At 40.2% G+C, this 19,493-nt stretch overlaps 1 protein-coding gene across 7 annotated transcripts in view; it reads left to right on the top strand.

The window, feature by feature from the left end:
• The first annotated feature begins 201 nt into the window (after positions 1 to 201).
• Cpsf6 (cleavage and polyadenylation specific factor 6) overlaps positions 202 to 19,493 on the top strand; it is a 31,963-nt gene continuing 12,671 nt past the window's right edge. For 5 of the 7 annotated variants that reach the window (XR_002385168.2, XM_021233747.2, XM_013121542.3 and 2 more), the window contains exons 1-9: positions 202 to 358; positions 9,440 to 9,649; positions 11,598 to 11,701; positions 14,049 to 14,194; positions 14,977 to 15,150; positions 15,281 to 15,391; positions 15,791 to 16,295; positions 16,609 to 16,724; positions 17,922 to 18,075. Coding sequence is in view for 6 of the 7 variants with exons in the window: in XM_021233747.2 (XP_021089406.1) it covers positions 299 to 358; positions 9,440 to 9,649; positions 11,598 to 11,701; positions 14,049 to 14,194; positions 14,977 to 15,150; positions 15,281 to 15,391; positions 15,791 to 16,295; positions 16,609 to 16,724; positions 17,922 to 18,075 (1,580 nt within the window). In the remaining variant the exon portion in view is untranslated. The remainder of the gene's footprint in view (positions 359 to 9,439; positions 9,650 to 11,597; positions 11,702 to 14,048; positions 14,195 to 14,976; positions 15,151 to 15,280; positions 15,392 to 15,790; positions 16,296 to 16,608; positions 16,725 to 17,921; positions 18,076 to 19,493) is intronic. The other 2 variants (XM_021233748.2, XM_005081496.4) reach the window with 1 other exon arrangement.

Genomic DNA, 19,493 nt, shown 5'->3' on the forward strand with positions numbered 1-19,493 from the left:
GTAGTCTCCGGACACAAGCGGGCTGCTCCGGCAGGCGGAACGGCAATTTCCTGTGCCACCCCGCCATCCTGCCGCTTAACCCTGCACACAAAAGAACAGTGAGAACCCCGGGAGTCGCAGCGTCCCCTCCACCCGGTCCCCAGGCCGGCCCGCTGGGGCCGCTGCGCCCTCGTCTCCGCCCCTCGGAAGTGACGTATCGTGCCCCGCCCCCACCGCTAGATCCGCTGCTGCTGCCTCGGCGGGCCGACCTGCAGGAGGAGGTGGCGGCGGCGGCGGCGGCGGCCCAGTCCGAGGGAAGATGGCGGACGGCGTGGACCACATAGACATTTACGCGGATGTGGGCGAAGAGTTCAACCAGGTACGGGAGGGTCTGGGCTCCGCCGCGGACGCGGACGCTGCGGCGGCCTGGACGCTCGCCACCAGGGTGGCCGCGGGAGGGCCGCGAGCCGGGCTCGGCTGCAGACCGTGCGCCCTTGGCGCCTCTGGGCCGCGCCGCTGTGTGAGTGTGTGCGCGGCGCGGCGCCCCCTCACCCCCTGTTCTCGCGCGTCGTTTACGCGGGCCGCGGGCTCTGGAGCGCGGGGCCCGGTCGCCGTGCAGCCGCCCGCCCGCTCGCCCGCCGGCCGGCTCGCCCGCCCCTTCCTCGAGGCGGCCTCACGCCCCATTGTTGGCTACGGTGGCGGGCGCTTCCCGCCGAGCTAGGCCGCGTGTGCGGGGCGGGGGAGAACGGGCCGCCGCGCCCCCTCCCCCGCCGCCCGCCTGATGGTGGGGGGGCAGCAGCCCTGGCTGGCCCGGCGCGCGCCCGCCCGCCCGTCGCCTCCATCCCGGCCCTGCCGCTCGGGTTCCGATTCCTCCCGTCGCTCCATTTTGTGTCTCTTGTCCGCGCACGGTCGCCCTCATGGAAGGCCGCGTTCACAGCCCTTTGTATCCCGCGCGCCGAGTCTCCCGGGCTCCTTTGCTCGCGTTGGCGACAGGTTTCGGCGTGGCGCCCGGGGTCCGGGGTCCCTCTCGGCCCCGGCCCCCGAGGCGGGGAGGGAAGGCGGCTTAGGTGTGGGTACGTCTGCAACAAGTCATCTGACTTCTGGACCCACTGAGCTCATTTTGAAAAAGTCGCACGGTGCGATGGCCCGCCGTGGCCATCGAGGGCTTGGGGGGCCTTTGAGGCCCGGTCCTTGGCCTTTGTGAAGGGAAATAATAATCTGGGAAGATAAATGACTTGCGCTAAAGACTTGGGTGCGCGGTGGTTGGACGGAACAAAAAGATGGTGGTCCTTCGCTAACAGATCCGGGAGGTTGAAACGGAGAGCGTCCACCCGACATCCTTACCGTGGTGGCTTGCTTACGAGTCGTCGTGGAGGTGACTGTGCTTTGAAAACCAAGTCTTTGCCCCGTGGGGCTCTACTTCACGATTTGAAAGGCTTGAGAAAGTGAGAAGTGTAAGGTTTTCCGGTCTCACCGGCTACGGTCGCCTAGAACTAGCTGGGATGTCTGATGGTGAACATCCTTGGACAGGTCTAGTTAGTAACGTTTAGCCTCTTACTTACTCCTCTTCGTATGTTCACGTTTTTTTTCAAGTTGCACCCAACGATAGTGCCGCTAAAAGCTGTGGGCTTTTTCTTTTTATTTAATTTTTTATTAAAAAATTCCATGTTCAAATGAGAAGCTTAATAAGATGCCATTTATTAATATGCCTACCTTCTAATCGTATTTATGACTAGGGATGCAAGATTAAAAACAAAACAGTGAACACCCTTAAATCCTTACTGCTTTGTTTTTCAACAATGACAGTGCCTCTGGTTTAAATATTAGAAAAGAGAAGCAAATTTTGATAGGGTTTAATTATTACTGACTTAGAAACTAGATATTTTAAAATGTAATTAGCCCTTTGCAATAAAAAACGTTAAGTTTGAAAATCAGTTTTTTTAATCGTGCCTGAATTGTCAGTTACAACTTAGAAATGTTTTTTTTTGAGTGCTGCCCAAATTTCAGTGCATTTAAGATCAGTAGATTAAGACGTCGGGGTTTTTTTCCCTTTCATCTATCAAGGCGTATAGCATTTGCAAAACACTGTCATAACTATGACTAAGGGAAAAATAAAAGTTTGAAACAGTTTTCATTAGTTTTTTTTGTTTTTTGTTTTTTAGTAGTTCTTTCCAAAGACGGGATTTTTCTGTGTAGCTCTGGCTGTCCTAGAACTGTGTAGACCAGGCTGGCTTCAAACTCAGAACTCAGAGATCTGCTTGACTCTGCCTCCCAAGTTCTGGGATTAAAGGCATGAGTCACCACTGCCTGGTTATCATTCACTTTTTTCTTTTTCTTTCTTTCTTTCTTTTTTTTTTTTTTTTTTTGGTTTTTCGAGACAGGGTTTCTCAGTATTGTTTTGGAGGCTGTCCTGGAACTCACTCTGTAGACCAGGCTGGCCTCGAACTCACAGAGGTCCACCTGCCTCTGCCTCCCAAGTGCTGGGATTAAAGGTGTGCACCACCAAAACCCGGCTTCATTCACTTTTTTCAATCAGAGAACATATTGCTTTGTTTTTGTGCTCTCAGTAAGGAGGAATTGGGGTACAGTTTTAGCACACCTTTAATCCCAGCACTCAGGAGGCAGAGCGGATCTCTGTGAGTTCCAGGCCAGCCTCCAAAACAATACAGAGAAACCCTGTCTCGAAAAACCAAAAAGCAAAAAAAAAAACAAAAAACAAAAAACAAAAAAACAAAACAAAACCAAAAAAACAGACTATGTCTACTTTAAATAGTAAATGGAGAACAAGACTAGTGTCTACACAGAATTTCAGAGAACACAACGTACAATTAAAACTGCTGCTCACAATAGAGAACAAAAGATGTGTTTAGGGCTTGAGAGGTGGCTCAGTGGTTAGAGGCCAGCCTGCTCTACAGTGTGAGAGCCTGTCTCCGAAAGAAAAGAAAGATAAGCTTTCTTTGGTATCTCTATGAAATACATCCAGACTGTTGAATACTTGGGAGGGGTAGTATAGTATACTTATGCTATAACTGGACATGGTGCTAGCTAGCAGGAGGTCAAGAAGAGGTAATACTTTTGACTCCAGTGAGGAACTACTTTCTAGGCTTCCTTTTTATAAATGTAGTTTTCATTGACTTGTACCTTCACCGTTGTGTCTAATACATGGTCGTGTAATTTTACAAGGAAAATCTTTGTAGGTTTAAATAGATTAATTGGGAGGGTAAGTGGAGGCTTTTTCCAAAAGTCCATGTTTGCAGCTGTGGGGACTGACCCCAGGCCCTAGCACGTCTAGGTGAGCACCACTGAGCTGTTTGCTCACTCCATCTGCATCACTTGTTAGTGCTTGCTCTGAATTTCTGAACCAAAAAAGTAGCCACCAAGAGATGGGTCATGTTTTCTATGGATGTTCCTATCATTATTGAAGTGTTTTTATGAGATCCTACCAGAATTAGAAGCAACAACAAAATTATTGTTGATTGATTTACTCTCCCTCTCTCTCTTGCTTGTTTTTTCTGTCTTGTAGCTCAGGTTGACCTAGAACTTGCTGTGTATTCTGGCCTGCACCTTTTGTGGTGCAGCTGCTGCCTCAGCCTCTCCAGTGCTGGGATCTCAAACCTGTGCAAGCCATCAGGCTCAGTTGTCCCCTTTCCCTCCACTCAGGCCCTTGCACATGCTAGGCAAACACGCTATCCTCCTGTGCTGCATCCCTAGTAATCTCCTCTCACTAGGTGGTAACCTTATTTCTACTAGCTGCTATAGTTACCAATGTGATATTTGATTGTCACTGAGCAAATATTTTTCAAAACTAATCATTAGCAATTTTAATTATTTTGGTTTCTAAACATTTATAAATATTAGGTTTTTTTTAACTCTGCTGGGCAGTGTTGGTGTATGCCTTTTTTTGTTTGTTTTGTTTTGTTTTTTGTTTTTCGAGACAAGGTTTCTCTGTATTGTTCTGGAACTCACTCTGTAGACCAGGCTGGCCTCGAACTCACAGAGATCCTCCTGTCTCTGCCTCCTGAGTGCTGCGATTAAAGGCATGCGCCACCAATGCCCGGCCTGGTGTATGCCTTTAATCCCAGCATTAGGAAGGCAGAGGTGGGCAGGATCTCTGAGTTTGAGGCCACTGCCTCTGCCTCCTGAGTGCTGAGATTAAAGGCTTGAGCCACTGCTGCCTGGCTGTGAGCTGCAGTTTTAATTGTATTTTGTATTCTCTGAAATTCTGTGTCTTGTTTTGCATTTTGGCAAAACACAATATTGCATAAAGTATGAGACATGAGTATTAAACACTTTTATTTGGGGTGGGATGGGACTAAGTGCATTTATTTTGTATATGAGGTGATTTTTAAGACTGGGGAATGAAGACAAGAAGGTACAGAGACATGGGGAGCTTAGATCTTAAAAGTCTTTGGATGTGGCCAAATGGAGAATAGTTGCTCAGTGGAAGGAGAGTTTGAAATACTTCTGAATTTGTGCATTTCTACTAAATTTCAGTTAAATAGAAAGCAGAATGCCCCCCTCCAGATTTATTCTTTTATGTGCATGAGTGTTTTTGCCTACATGTATGTATTTGTATGTGCATTCCTGGTGCCTGTCGAGGTCAGAGTAAGGCATCAGATCTGTTGGAATTGGAGTTTACAGGTGGTTGTGAGCCACCATATGGGTGCTAGGAACTCATCTCTCAAACCCAAGTCCAAAACGCTTTGAGTATCATAGTTGTTTTTTTTAAATTAGGTATGCTCAAGTTATATTCTGTAATCCAAATAGTATATATTTTTTGTTTATCAGGGGTTCAGATGCTGTTAATGTAGAATTTAGTGTCTGCTCTGTCAGACTGTGGGTTATTGATAGTAAGCAGTGCTGATTTAGTAGATCTGCTCACTTTAAACTTAAATGGAGATAATGACTGGAGTTCCCTTCATTAAGGATTTAGATGTCCTCTTGTGTCAAATTTTATTGAATCATTTCAATTTACACTTAGTTATTGTATATTATAAATCAAGTATTTTTCCTGTGGAACCTTATGATAACTTAATGAAAACAGTTGAAAGATAAATCAATAGGAGCTGTTAAGATCTAATTTAACATGCAGGAATTATAATATTAATATGCTTAGCATATTCATAAAGTAATGTTTTCTGGGAAAAAAGGATCCACATTTTCTATATCCAAGAATTCAGCTGGGATCTAAAATACTGACTGGGTGAGATTGCACATGCATTTCTTTTTTTTTTTTTTTTTTTGGTTTTTCGAGACAGGGTTTCTCTGTGGCTTTGGAGGCTGTCCTGGAACTAGCTCTTGTAGATCAGGCTGGCCTCGAACTCACAGAGATCCGCCTGCCTCTGCCTCCCGAGTGCTGGGATTAAAGGCGTGCGCCACCAACGCCCGGCTGCACATGCATTTCTATGTACAGACTTCTTACCATTATTCCGTAAGCCAGTACAGCATAATCACTTTTTCCATAAGCGTTTACTGTGTTAGGAGTTTTAAGAAGTCTAGAGATTAAAGTATATGAGAGGATGTATAGTTTATATGTAAACACTGCACCATTTTATATAAGAGGTTTAAACATCTGCAGGTTTTGGTGTTCTTGAATGGGTTGGGGATATGTTGGAACCAGTCTCTTGCTGGGTTTATGTGCTAATTTTTCTCTTGCATGGCATTGAACACCTTTTGTAATGCAGAGTATAGCTCCCCCATCTCTTAGAGTTCTTTAAATAGAATGACTTAATATTTTTTTAAAATAAGGGTATTTTGAAATAGGTACTGTCCTTTACTGGTAGTCTCCAATAATGCACATAAGGTATTAACTGTGATTCTAGGAACACCAAAAACAGTGTTGGGCCTATCAGGGAAAATGAATACTTTTAATAGCTCTATTAGAATAATCCCAATAATAGTATACATTATATACAACTTATCTGTGGTATTAAAAATGTATTGGGGGGGCCTGCAGAGATGACTCAGGTTAAGAGCACTGGCTGTTCTTCCAGAGGTCCTGAGTTCAATTCCCAGCAACCACATGGTGGCTCACAACCATCTGTAATGAGTTCTGGTGTCCTCTCCTGGCCTGCAGGGATATGTGTAGACAGAAAACTGTATACATAATAAATACATCTTTTAAAAATCGATAGGGTGTGATTAGGTGAAAACTGTCTAATAACTTGAAGGGAGATAGTGCTAATAAAAAAGATTAAAACATTGCCTTAAGAAAATGAATGGGATTTTGGTCATTTTTCTATCCATTATACCTTTTTTGATTTTTATTTTACCCACATGTATGTCTGTATGAGGGTGCCAGATTTCTCAGAACTGGAGTTACAGACAGTTGTTAGCTGCTATGTGTGTGGGTGCTGGGAATTGGACCTGGATCCTGTGGAAGAGAAGCCAATGCTCCTAACTTGAGCCATCTCTGCAGCCCCCATCATACTTTTTAAGTGTATTCTCCCACTGGGCAACAGTTCTGTGTCTCTTGTAGGAAGATAACAGTCCTATATTGTAAAAGAGAAGTGCACCCCCCTTTCCCTTTTTTTTTTATTTCCCTTTATTTCTTTTTTCTTTACTTTAAAGCAACTGTCCCATACTGGCCTCATTTATGGTAGTCTTCTGCCCCAGCCTCCCAAATGCTAGGGTTACTAAAGCTGAGTATACAACCATTACTGGATTTTGATAACTACATGTCATTAGAATGATTGTAGTGATTTAGAATAGTAGGAATTTAAAGAAAACACTTTGTTGCTCTTTTCACAAACCCTAAGAGTTGTTCTCTTTGTTTTTTTTTTTTTTTTTTTGAGACAGTCTCACTGTGTCTTGGAAACCAAACTAACCCTGAATTTACCTGTGTCTGCCTTCAAGTGCTGGATTAAAGGCATTTGACATTATTCCCTGTCTAAGAGTTGTTCTTGCTAGAAGTTTAGAGATGCAACTTTATTGATGATTAGGGTCTAGAAACATGGGTTGAGAAACAGATGGCTTTTGGAATTTGAAATGGTTAGGATATGTTGAAATTTTGCATTTTAGGATGCCATTGAAATGTCTTTGAAAAAGACTTTTCACAAAGCAGAACTTGATGTTGACTTTCTTTGACAAAGTAAAACCTTTTAGTTTGTTTAGTAGGGTTTGAGAGTTCACTTTTATATGACCTGTGATAGGCATTTTGCATAATTTCTGAATATGCTCATTTTCACTTTAAGTAGAAACAGTTACATGTGTTCTGGATTTTCTCTAGAATGTGAACAGTACTTAAAATAATGAAGCTAAAAATAGGGAAGACTACAGATACCAATAAGAATATTGTTTGAATTACATTCTTAGCAATGGTAATTATGTATTCAGCTTCATTAATGTTTTTTCACCAAGTCCAATGTATACCGTTGGGGTTAAAACAGGCTGTGGCCTTGGAACACAGAGAAGCTAACTAGTCCACATGGAGATCAAACTCCAGGGCCGTGATCTCAGTTAACATCATTTCAAGTTGGATTGGAAGCAGTCCAACTACCAGACAAAATGGCTGATTCTAAATAGTGATAGAGTATTATGAATATGGAAAATATGATTGGTGTCATGGGCATTAAAAAAAAGTGTAATGCACCAGGTTAGTGTAGTTTCAATTACTGACTGTAAATGAAAGTAGAAACTTAAGTACTTTTAGTCTTGTATTTAGTAACCCTTGCATTCCTTTTTACTCTTCCAACTATATTTGATTAATCTTTGTTGAGGATGAAAACACCATTTCCTTTGAATAATTAGAATAATTTTACTTGGTGTACAGAACCAGATTGCAAGAGAGTTTTAAAGTCCTCATGTATGGGGCCACTGTTGGAGCCACATCATCAGAAGTTTCGGCCACTTTGAAACTTTGTCACCATCCTCATCGTTTTTTTGTAATTTTACTGTCAGCGCAGTTTGCATGGGCTTCATTGTTTAATAAAAACCCATTACATATATTATTTTGGCATTGTTCACTAAAATCAATGCATTATTCAGTGACTAGTGGTCTTAGTTTCTGCCTGTTAATGGAACAATGCAGATTAAAAGGAGCAATCACTAACCTGGGAAGTGCTCTGCCCTCCGAAGCACAGCCAACATCCAAGAGAGAGAGAGTGAGTGCCCACTGAATCTTCCCACTTACACGACACGTGATCAGGCCCCAGGGGGCGGGTCAGCTGCAGGTACCTGGTCTCTCCCTACATCTGCCTTTTGCCGAAGGAGGCTTTTTGTTCTTTCATTTACCTTGGTATTTTACTTGGTATTTTAGGTCTTAGTTGGTATGTAATAGCTTGATTTTTTTTTTTTTTTTACTTGTTTGGTTGGTTGTGTTTTAATTTACAGAGATCTGCTTGCCTCTGCCTCTTGAGTGCTGGGATTAATGACTTGCTACACCACCACCCGGCTTGATAAATTTTAAAAGGTTACATGATCAAATAAAACAGTTTTTTTTCCTTGGTCATTATTATAGTCCCTAAAACTCTTGTTTGTCATGTGACAGTTCTTAGTAGATTGCATACATGGGAGAACTTGAATTATGCCATTATATCTGAACTCTTAAATAGTTTTGTATTATTTTTATCTCAAATTTATTTCAGAAGGGTAAAATAGTTCACGTTGATATACTTAGTCTTAAAAAAGGGATATTTGCAAATTGAATTACCTTTTTTTTCTCACATCCATTTCTCTTCTGCCTGACTTATCACTTAGGCATGTAAGTAACATCTTACTTAGCATTGCTTTAATTCTTCTGTGACAGTGACCCAGTTTTACTAGATTTAGTGTGGATTACTTTTCACTTGGCTAGATTTTAAAAATCAGTTAAACAGTAGCTCTTTGTCTACTGAGAATAATACAATTACTGCAAAATATTACTTTGAATATCCGTTTTATTTATTTATTTATTTTATTTTATTTTATTTTTTTTGGTTTTTCGAGACAGGGTTTCTCTGTGGCTTTGGAGGCTGTCCTGGAACTCACTTTGTAGACCAGGCTGGCCTCGAACTCACAGAGATCCGCCTGCCTCTGCCTCCCGAGTGCTGGGTATTTATAGTTTTTTGTTTCACTAAATATTTAAGAGTTTTTGAAACATGTATATGTTACCCCCCTTTTTTTGGTTCCATTTCTATGGCTTAGCTTATAAAATAGTAGCTTTCTCAGAGTTGGTAAACAAGATGTGATTACCAAAGAAAATGCTGGAGTTTTTGCCTGTGGTCACATATTGAAGAATACCTCTGATTTTTGTGACAAGTCTTATGACAACTATTCTTTTGAAACATTGGTTTTCATTTATGTGTTGTTACTTTCAAGGAAGGCATTAAAGCACCATTGAGAAGAGACTTGCATTAAGGTCTTTGAGCCTTTTTCTGTCTTGTACCAGATTTTTAAAATAAGAAAGTTGAATGAATTTGTACTCAGATTTATTTGGTATTCTGTCTGTCATATAATCTACAACACCATTTCTGTGTCTTAGGAAGCAGAATATGGTGGGCATGATCAGATAGATTTGTATGATGATGTCATCTCTCCATCTGCAAATAATGGCGATGCCCCAGAAGACCGGGACTACATGGATACTCTTCCACCAACTGTTGGTGATGATGTGGGGAAGGGGGCAGCACCAAACGTTGTCTATACTTACACTGGAAAGAGAATTGCATTGTATATTGGAAATCTGACATGGGTAAGTAAAGTTAACAGATTATTGGTGGTTCATTTTGAACTGCTCCAGTATTCCATGCTTTTTTGCCCAGTTGTAAAAAATACTGACATTACTGTATATTTGTTTTTTTCTTGTTAACCTATGTGATGAGAAGGGCAAAAACGAAGTTCTTTTAAAATGACATTTCAATTATTCTATTTTGAATTTTATAGTTTGGTTTAGGTATATACTTTTTTTTTTTTTTTTTTTTTTTGGTTTTACGAGACAGGGTTGCTCTGTATTGTTTTGGAGGCTGTCAATCCAGCCTGGCCTTGAACTCACAGAGATCCGCCTGCCTCTGCCTCCCGAGTGCTGGGATTAAAGGCGTGCGCCACCACCGCCCCGCTAGGTATATACTTAAATAAGAGTTTACATTTTTCTTTATATTCTTTTTCTTCATTCTTACCAGTTTCACTAAGGGGTTTCAAAGTAAGAATTCAAGATTATAGGAGAAAGAGAGAAAGAAGTCTTCATTTTCTAATTCATATTACAGATTTAAGTTTCATTTCTGTTCTTAAATTTGAAATTAATGGATAGAAGTATGCTTTATAATATTTGTGCTTGCCTGTTTTGTTTTGAGATGGATCTTGTTATGTAATTTTGACTGGCCTTGACTGGCCTACTATTCACTATAGTCCAGACTGGCTTTGAACTCCTGTCAGTTCTCCTGCTTCTGCACTTTGAGTGCTAGGCTTATAAGCATATGCCACAGTGCCTGGAATATGCTTTGTACTTTAATTGAGTTGTCCATAAGACTAAGTTGTGTGCTTCATTAGCTATATGCCTAGCGTATCTATTAATGTTCTTATTAGCATCAAACTTGAATAATCACTAAAGTGTTCCTATAAACATTTTTATCTGAGCTATTATATTAAAATTTAAAAGTTACAGCAAAATTTTGACTTCTTATCTATTTATAGCAGACTATTTTATTTGAAAATATTTTATTTCACATTGCTTTTGTGTTTTCATTTTATTTTATGTATATAGGTATTTGTGTCTGCATGTCTGTGTACTCCATATCATGCAGTCCCTCAGAGGCCAGAAGAGGGCATCATATTCCCTGGGACTCGAGTTACAGATGGTTGTGAGCCATCATGTGGGTGTTGGGAGTTGAGCCTAGAGTCCAATGAGCCATCTCTACATTTTTTTTTAAATAAACTAAATGATTGAGTCTCCTGTCATCCAGTCTGAACAATCTTTTTACAATCTTGGAAGCAATGGTAGTATAAATAAGAGTTGGTATATATCCGTGTTTTGTGACTTTGAATAAACTGTTTATTTCCTCTGTTGCCTCTTATGAAAAATGAAAGTAATGGGACTTAGGTAAGTGTTAAATATTTGATAAAAAGATACATAGTAGCTATTCATTCATGTTGGTTTCTCCTTATTATAGTCAAGCATAAGCTGTTTGTTTCACAAGATACTAAATGGGAGGAAGTTACAAGTGAGATTGGTTTTATTGAAAATTTAAAATCATAAGGAGTTTAAAGCTGGAAGAAACCAGAAACTGTTTCATTTTTTTCCAATACAGGGTTCTCTGTGTAGCCCTGGATGTCTGGAACTCATTCTGTAGACCAGTCTGGCCTCAAACTCACAGAGATCTGTCTGCTTCTGCCTCCTGAGTGCTGGAATTAAAGGTGTGCATCACCACACCTGACTAGAAACTAGAAAATCTTAAGTAAAATTGCATTTGTCTTCCAGAGCGTGTACTTTACTTGGTCATTTCCAAAACTCCTATTAGGAAATGAAGTTAGGCACTCAAGAGCTTTTCTGCTGTTTAAAAATTGAAGGCTGGCGGGAAGTAATTGTACTTAGACTTGCACTAAACAATTTTTCTTATCATTTGTTTTCCTTTAAAAGTTAAATGTTTTTGACAATAAAAACCTGAATCTATTTTAATGGCTAATAAGGGGAAAATGTCTTGCAGTGGACAACAGATGAGGATTTAACTGAAGCAGTTCATTCTTTGGGAGTAAATGATATTTTGGAGATAAAATTTTTTGAAAATCGGGCAAATGGACAATCAAAGGGGTAAGAATTTCATTTTCTTCCTGATATAAACTGTTAGTGAGTACAGTTTACAAATTAGTTTTCTGTGTTTTATCATTTATTTATCTATATATCTATTTATCTATTTATTTATTGTTTTTCGAGACAAGGTTTCTCTGTGGCTTTGGAGGCTGTCCTGGAACTCACTCTGTAGACCAGGCTGGCCTCGAACTCACAGAGATCCACCTGCCTCTGCCTCCCGAGTGCTGGGATTAAAGGCGTGCGCCACCAATGCCCGGCAGTTTTCTGTGTTTTAATGCTGGTTATATACATGTAGAACACATGAACACATAAGCACTGACAAATGGCTTAGATACTAAAGATACATGTGCTGCACAAACCTGACAGCTTGAGTTAGTTCCTGGGAACCCACGTGAACACACAGGAAGGATGATCTCGGGCAGAGTTTCATACTTAAAATTTATATTTCTTGTTTCTTGAAAGTATGCTAGAGCTGGTTGAGATGGGGCTGTGGACAGACTAGGCCTGTTCCTACATTTACTTAGTACACTGCTTCTAAGATGACATTGTTGAGAAGCATTGTATTTATTTAGTGAAGAGATAAGGATTATGGAGCTCAGTGGTAGAACCACTTACATAATGTGGACTAGCTCTGGGTTTGCTTTGATTCTAGTGTCATAAAAATGAAAATGATGAAGAAAGGTAGGTAACTGAAGATTAAATGTCACCTAGGTATCTTGCTTCATTTCCCTAATCAGCAAATCACACACACAGACTAGTATTATTATATAATGCAGTTATCTAAAAGTAAGAAAATGAATAGCTACAATTTCACCATTTACAGATAATCACTCTAATAAATATGCCTCCACATTTCCCCCTAAATAATAGTATTATAATTCATACTTTGTCATGTTTGAAACATCAAGAACAGAAGAAATAGTGATAAATATCTTACTTTTATTTTCAGATATTATGATTGTTTACACTTGTGTCTATTATAAATAATATATTAGGCACATTTTTGGATATTTTACATTTATTTTATGTACGTGAGTACAATACAATACTTTTAAGAAACATGCTTAGAAAGTTAAGCAACCATTGCACCTCTAGTTTCAGAACATTTTATCACCTCCATCCCCAAAGAAACCCTGGCTTCATTAGCATTACCTTGATGATCACCATTGTCCCTTTTGCTGACAGCCATTCATGTACTTTTTGCCTCAGAGTTTGCCTACTCTGGGTATTTTGTGTAAACAAAGTAGTAATAATGACGCTCTTGTGTCTGACTTCTTTCACGTAGTATAATCTTTTCAGTGTGGCAGCATTAGCATTTCTTATGCCTGAGTAATAGTCCCATAGAGTGGGGTAGCACTGAAGGAAGAATCTATAATCCATGTTTGGGTGGTTTCTACTTATAGATTATTAAGAGGAATGTCTAAGTCTGTTTAACATTTTGAGAAGTTACCAGACTGCACAGTCACCATCAGTGCAAGAGGATTAGTTTCTCATTATCTTCACCAGCACTGAATAGTTGTCATTTTGATTATAGTGGGAAATTACATCTCAGTATGGTTTTTGATTTGTACCTAATGGCTAATGATACTGAGTATCTTCTTTTAAAAATTATTAATTATGTTATGTGTGTGGGTGTTTTGACTCCATGTGTACTCTGTGTATACCTAATGCCCATGGAGACCAGAGGAGGGAATTGGATCCCCAGGAACTTGAGCTATGAACAGTTGAGCCACCATGTGGGTGCTGGGAATCAAACCTGAATCCTCAAAGAAAAGACAGTGTTAACCACTGAGCCATCTCTCCAACCCCTATGCCAAAATATCTTTTTGTGGCAATAAAAAGTAAAAACAATCCAAGTGCCTATTGACTGATGGGTGTATTTAAAACAAAGCCAGAAAACAATGACTATTATGGAACATTAGTTAGCCACTAAAAGAAATGAATTAGTGATTTTGCATGTTGTAACATGACTAGACCTTGAACACTAAGTGAAGCTGACTGTAAAGTACTTATATATATTCCGTTTATTTGAAAGTCCAGATCATAGAGAACAACATAGTTACAGTTCCCTGTGTTTTAGGAATGGGGGCAGAGGTTATGGATTTTCTCTTGGTAATGTTGAATGTTATGAAACGTTATGATATGATGTTTGTAAAACACATGAATCATATGCTAAAAAATTACTGAATTGCACATTTAAGTGAGTAAATTTTGCAGGACATTATAAAAGATAGTATAAGCTTCTGTAGCTTTAAGAAAGAGTCGTAAGAGAGACCATTTCTTCTTTTAATCAATGGTGACAGTCTCAGTTCCTCCTTTTTATTCCCACCCTCTTAACATCTTTTAGATTTGCCCTTGTTGGTGTTGGATCTGAAGCATCTTCCAAAAAGTTAATGGATTTGCTGCCTAAAAGAGAGCTTCATGGTCAAAATCCTGTCGTGACTCCTTGCAATAAGCAGTTCCTGAGTCAGTTTGAGATGCAGTCCAGGAAAAGTAAGCACGTCTCTCAGCAGTGCTGCTGACATTTGTTAACTATTACACTTACTATTTAGTTTGGACGAACTTGAATTAATCATGGGTTATGACTATGGGCCAGTATACTGGAAACCTATTTCCATTCCGTTTTTTTTCTAGCTGTCACAGACCCAGCTTTGTGCAGCAGTTTGAGAGCTTTATGGTGATGCCATTCTTGTCCTGTCACTCACATCTTAGTCAGGAGGAGTGCTATATGGATATATGTATCGATGGGGATAGAAAGGCTAATGATAACCAAGAAATAGTCACTTTTCCCCTGCTCTGCACCAAGACCTGTTATTACTTGGTAAATAAATGTAGAAGAGATTTGTCATTACACGCTTTCAAAAAAAAAGATAAGGTGGATGAGCCATGTAATTAATAGAAATACAACTGGTTACTTTTGCTTTAATTTTTTAGCATTTAAAATTTAGCTGAAGAATATATGTTGCATGGCATAAAAATAATCTGTGATTAAAATTACTCTTGAAGAATTTCTGTCTTGGCTGCTGTAGAGTACTGGTATTTTAAAAGCAATGTGTATTCATTGAAAGTCCATTTAGACTTGAATATTTCAAGACTTTTAAGAAAGTATTTAAATAGATGTGAATGTTTTCCTAGCCAAGTACTTTGCATAGGCCCAAGTCATTGCAGATTGACAAATAGTATAAATGAATTTTGAAGTATGTTTCTGATAACACGGTTACAATTCAGAGAACTGTTTTAATAAGTGCTATTTATGAGTATTTGGGTGTTTGCAGCTACACAATCAGGACAGATGTCTGGGGAAGGTAAAGCTGGTCCTCCAGGAGGCAGTTCACGTGCAGCATTTCCACAAGGTGGTAGAGGACGGGGCCGTTTTCCAGGGGCTGTTCCCGGTGGGGACAGATTTCCTGGGCCAGCAGGACCAGGAGGGCCACCTCCACCTTTCCCAGGTAAAACTTTTCTTAAGTTTATCATGGAGAAAACATGTCTGCCTAATACCTCTTTTCCTTTTCTCTCTTTTTCAAGTAATGCATTATTAATGTGACTTACTCTCCTTGTTATGCTATTTTTGGAACCCAGGAAATTTGATCAAGCATCTTGTTAAAGGAACTCGGCCTTTGTTCCTGGAAACTAGGATTCCATGGCATATGGGGCACAGCATAGAGGAAATACCCATTTTTGGCCTAAAAGGTCTTTATTTTTCTCCAAACTTGCTTGACTTATATATAGAATATTTACATCCGTCTTATTTTCTTACCTCTTAAAAAATCCTTTCAAGACCATTTTTCCTTGTTTCACTTTCTAGCTTGGCATCAGAGTAGAATATAAGGTGGGTGATTTCACTGTAAGAAAGAAGTGTGTGTGCTCAGAGATGGGAAGTATCTCTAGGTGTTCAGATCTGTTCCAGTCGTAATTTGAATAGTTAAATTTGTGAGGGTACTCTTAACCTTTGTAATTGTTGGTAGAGCATTTAATTTCATTTAAAGAGAGTCATGGTTTATAAGTTCTGCTTTAGAAGTATAATCTTGGCATGTAATAGGTAATATGCTTATTGAAATGTTTTTCTCCTTTTCTCCTTTTATTTTGTAGCTGGACAGACTCCACCACGTCCACCTTTGGGCCCCCCAGGCCCACCTGGTCCACCAGGTCCCCCCCCTCCTGGTCAGGTCTTGCCACCGCCTCTGGCAGGACCTCCCAATCGAGGGGATCGTCCTCCACCACCAGTTCTTTTTCCTGGACAACCTTTTGGGCAACCTCCGCTGGGTCCACTTCCTCCTGGGCCTCCACCTCCAGTTCCAGGCTACGGCCCTCCTCCTGGTCCACCGCCTCCACAGCAGGGACCACCTCCACCTCCAGGCCCCTTCCCACCTCGACCACCAGGTCCACTTGGGCCTCCCCTTACACTTGCTCCTCCTCCACATCTTCCGGGACCACCTCCAGGTGCCCCACCACCAGCTCCACATGTGAATCCGGCTTTTTTTCCTCCACCAACTAATAGTGGCATGCCAACATCAGATAGTCGAGGTCCCCCACCAACAGACCCATATGGCCGCCCTCCACCATATGATAGGGGTGACTATGGTCCTCCTGGGAGGTAAGTTAAACACCATAGTAATGAAACTATCTAGTCAGTAAAAGATAAAGAACTGTGAATGAAATTTATTACATTGTAGAAATGTAAACATAGTTTCTGTCCTGCAGAAAGATCACATTTCTAAGCTTCAGTTTTATTTCAGCCAAAGCACAATTTTGCTTAGATTTGATCTGGTAGGGAAAATAGTATCCTCCAGTTAGGAAAAGTTAGAGCTGTCTCGGAGCAAATGCCAAAACCTGTTAGTGGAGTTGTTTACATTGTTACTAAACGAGAACTTTTGTTAAGTAAGAATTATAACACATGTCTTTTGTAGGGAAATGGATACTGCAAGAACACCATTGAGTGAAGCTGAGTTTGAAGAAATCATGAATAGAAATCGGGCCATCTCAAGTAGTGCTATTTCAAGAGCTGTGTCTGATGCCAGTGCTGGTTTGTATATTTGTTTCAGTATCCATTCTTATTTTTTTTTTTTTTTTTTTTTTTTTTTTGGTTTTTCGAGACAGGGTTTCTCTGTGGCTTTGGAGGCTGTCCTGGAACTCACTCTGTAGACCAGGCTGGCCTCGAACTCACAGAGATCCACCTGCCTCTGCCTCCCAAGTGCTGGGATTAAAGGCGTGCGCCGCCAACGCCCGGCTTCAGTGTCCATTCTTTAATATAACTATTTATGTTAAAAATAACCCCAAACCTAGGGACTGGAGAGATGGGTCAGCCATTAAGAACTGACTGTTCTTCCAAGGACCCTGGTTTGATACACAACCATTTGTTAACTCCTGAGGCTCCAAGGCCTTTTACTGGCTTCTGCCTACCGGCATGAGACATGCTTGTAGTGCATAGACAGACACACATGCAGTCAAAACACCCATATACATAAAATAAAATTAAAAACTTAAAAATCAAAACCCAAAGCTTAAGTGCAGTTTGTAAAGATAGTTGACTTACTGTCTGCAATCTGTGTATTCCCAAATCATTTTCTGTCATTTAATTTTAAAGTGTTGAAGGAAGATACATGTCAGTGTAGTAGAAAGGCCACCAGTTTAAAGTTATTGCATTTACATTTAAATACTAGTTGGGGGTTGGAGAGATGTCTCTGATTAAGAGCATTGGCTGCAATGTGATCCAGTATCCTCCCCTTTCTTCATCAGGTACCAAACACACTCTTGGTGCACAGACATACATGCAGGCAAAATATCCACACACATAAAACAAAATAAAAAATAACTGACTTTGGGAATTGGAGAGATAGCTTAGGAGCTAAGAGCATTGCCTGCACCTGCATAGGATCCATATTGATTCTTAGCACCCACGTGGTGGCTCACAGCCATGGATAACTCCAGTTCCAACGATCTGACTCTCTCTTTTGGAATCCATGGGCACCAGTCTTGCTTTTGATGCAAAGACACATGTAGGCAAAACACTTGTACAAGTAAAAAGATTAAATACTAACAAAAGATCATTTATTCTCATATTTGCAAAATAACTGTCCCTGTGTATGAAAAAATAATTTGTGAATTTCAAAACCCTGAACAAAAGTCCATTGCTTCATCATTCTTACTCCAAAATGGTTGGTTTGATGATAATTTGAAAAAAAAAATTTGTTTGCTAATAGCCTTTTTTTTTCTCCTGCAGGTGATTATGGGAGTGCTATTGAAACATTGGTAACAGCAATTTCTTTAATTAAACAATCCAAAGTATCTGCAGATGATCGTTGCAAAGTTCTTATTAGTTCTTTGCAAGATTGCCTTCATGGAATTGAGTCCAAGTCCTATGGCTCTGGATCAAGGTAAAACTTTCCTGTCTCATGTTTTTTTTTTTTTTTTGGTTTTTCGAGACAGGGTTTCTCTGTGTTGTTTTGGAGGCTGTCCTGGAACTAGCTCTTGTAAACCAGGCTGGTCTCGAACTCACAAAGATCTGCCTGCCTCTGCCTCCCAAGTGCTGGGATTAAAGGCGTGTGCCATCAACGCCCGGCACTTCATGTATTTTTAAAATAGTTAACAGCAACAAAAGTGAAACTTAAAAAAAAAAAAAACAGGACTGTGATTTTACTTACTGTGTACCCAACAGTCAGAGTGGGTTTTTTAAGGTAACTCTAAATGGCATGTCGGTGTTTCCTGAAGCCTTTCAAGGCATCCATTTAGAATAAAGTTACATGCAAGGAACTGTATCGCTTTTGTTTACTCTTAGGCTAACTATACACAAGCACACTGCATGATGGAAACTTCCATACACTCACTGTTCTCTAACCAGATGGTCTCACTGTTCATGGACACATCAAAGCACTGATACCTCACTGATTTTGTGCTTGGAACCATTTTATTTATTTTTCCCTCTCTCTACACATTTATCTTTATTTTTTCTGTTTCAACTTACTCTAGTCTGTCATTCTATTTCTTTTGTAGTATTTACTATAACCATCTATTCTCTATTATTGGTGCTCATTTCTTACTGAACACATGTTGAATGATGACAGGGGACTTAGCTATTAAATATTAAACATTTCCTGATAGAGGATGTTTTTCAAAGAGGGAATTGATGAATGAATGTGTGGTAATCTATTTTGTAATAGAAACAGTTTTATTTTAGATTTATTTATTTTATGTGTATGAATGTTTTGCTGGATTGATGCACTCCACATGTGTGCTAGTGCCTAAGGTAGTCAAAGAGAACATTGAGTTCCCTAGAACTAGAGTTAGGATGGCTGTGATGGTTGTGAGCCATCACGTGGGTACTGGGAATCAAACCCTGGTCCTCTGCAAGAGCAACAAGTGCTTTTACCACTGAGCCATATTTTCAGCCCTTGTAATAGATCAGTTTTTAGAAGCTTACTTTTTAAAACATTTTTACTAACCTTGGGATTTTATGTATTTTGGGAGGTACGTCTTCACATGATGATGTTATCTCTTTTGAGGTGGAGTCTGTGAGACTATGTAGCCCAGGCTGGCCTGAACTTTACAGAGATCAGCCTGCCTCTATTCTGATTATTGTGATTCCACACTCAGCCACATTTTTAATATTTTGATTTCATGTGTGCTGCTGCTCTGCCTGCGTGTGTGGCTGTGTACCATGCTAAAGGACCTTAGATTCCCCAGAACTAAAGTTACAGATGGTTGTGAACTACCATGTGGGTGCTGAGAATTGAACCTGGGTCCTCTATAAGAGCAGCCCGTGTTTTTTACTCCTGAGCTACCTCTACCCATATGA

Source organism: Mesocricetus auratus, unplaced genomic scaffold (genome assembly GCF_017639785.1).
Source record: "Mesocricetus auratus isolate SY011 unplaced genomic scaffold, BCM_Maur_2.0 Super-Scaffold_100011, whole genome shotgun sequence".
NCBI classification, from domain to species: Eukaryota; Metazoa; Chordata; class Mammalia; order Rodentia; family Cricetidae; genus Mesocricetus; species Mesocricetus auratus.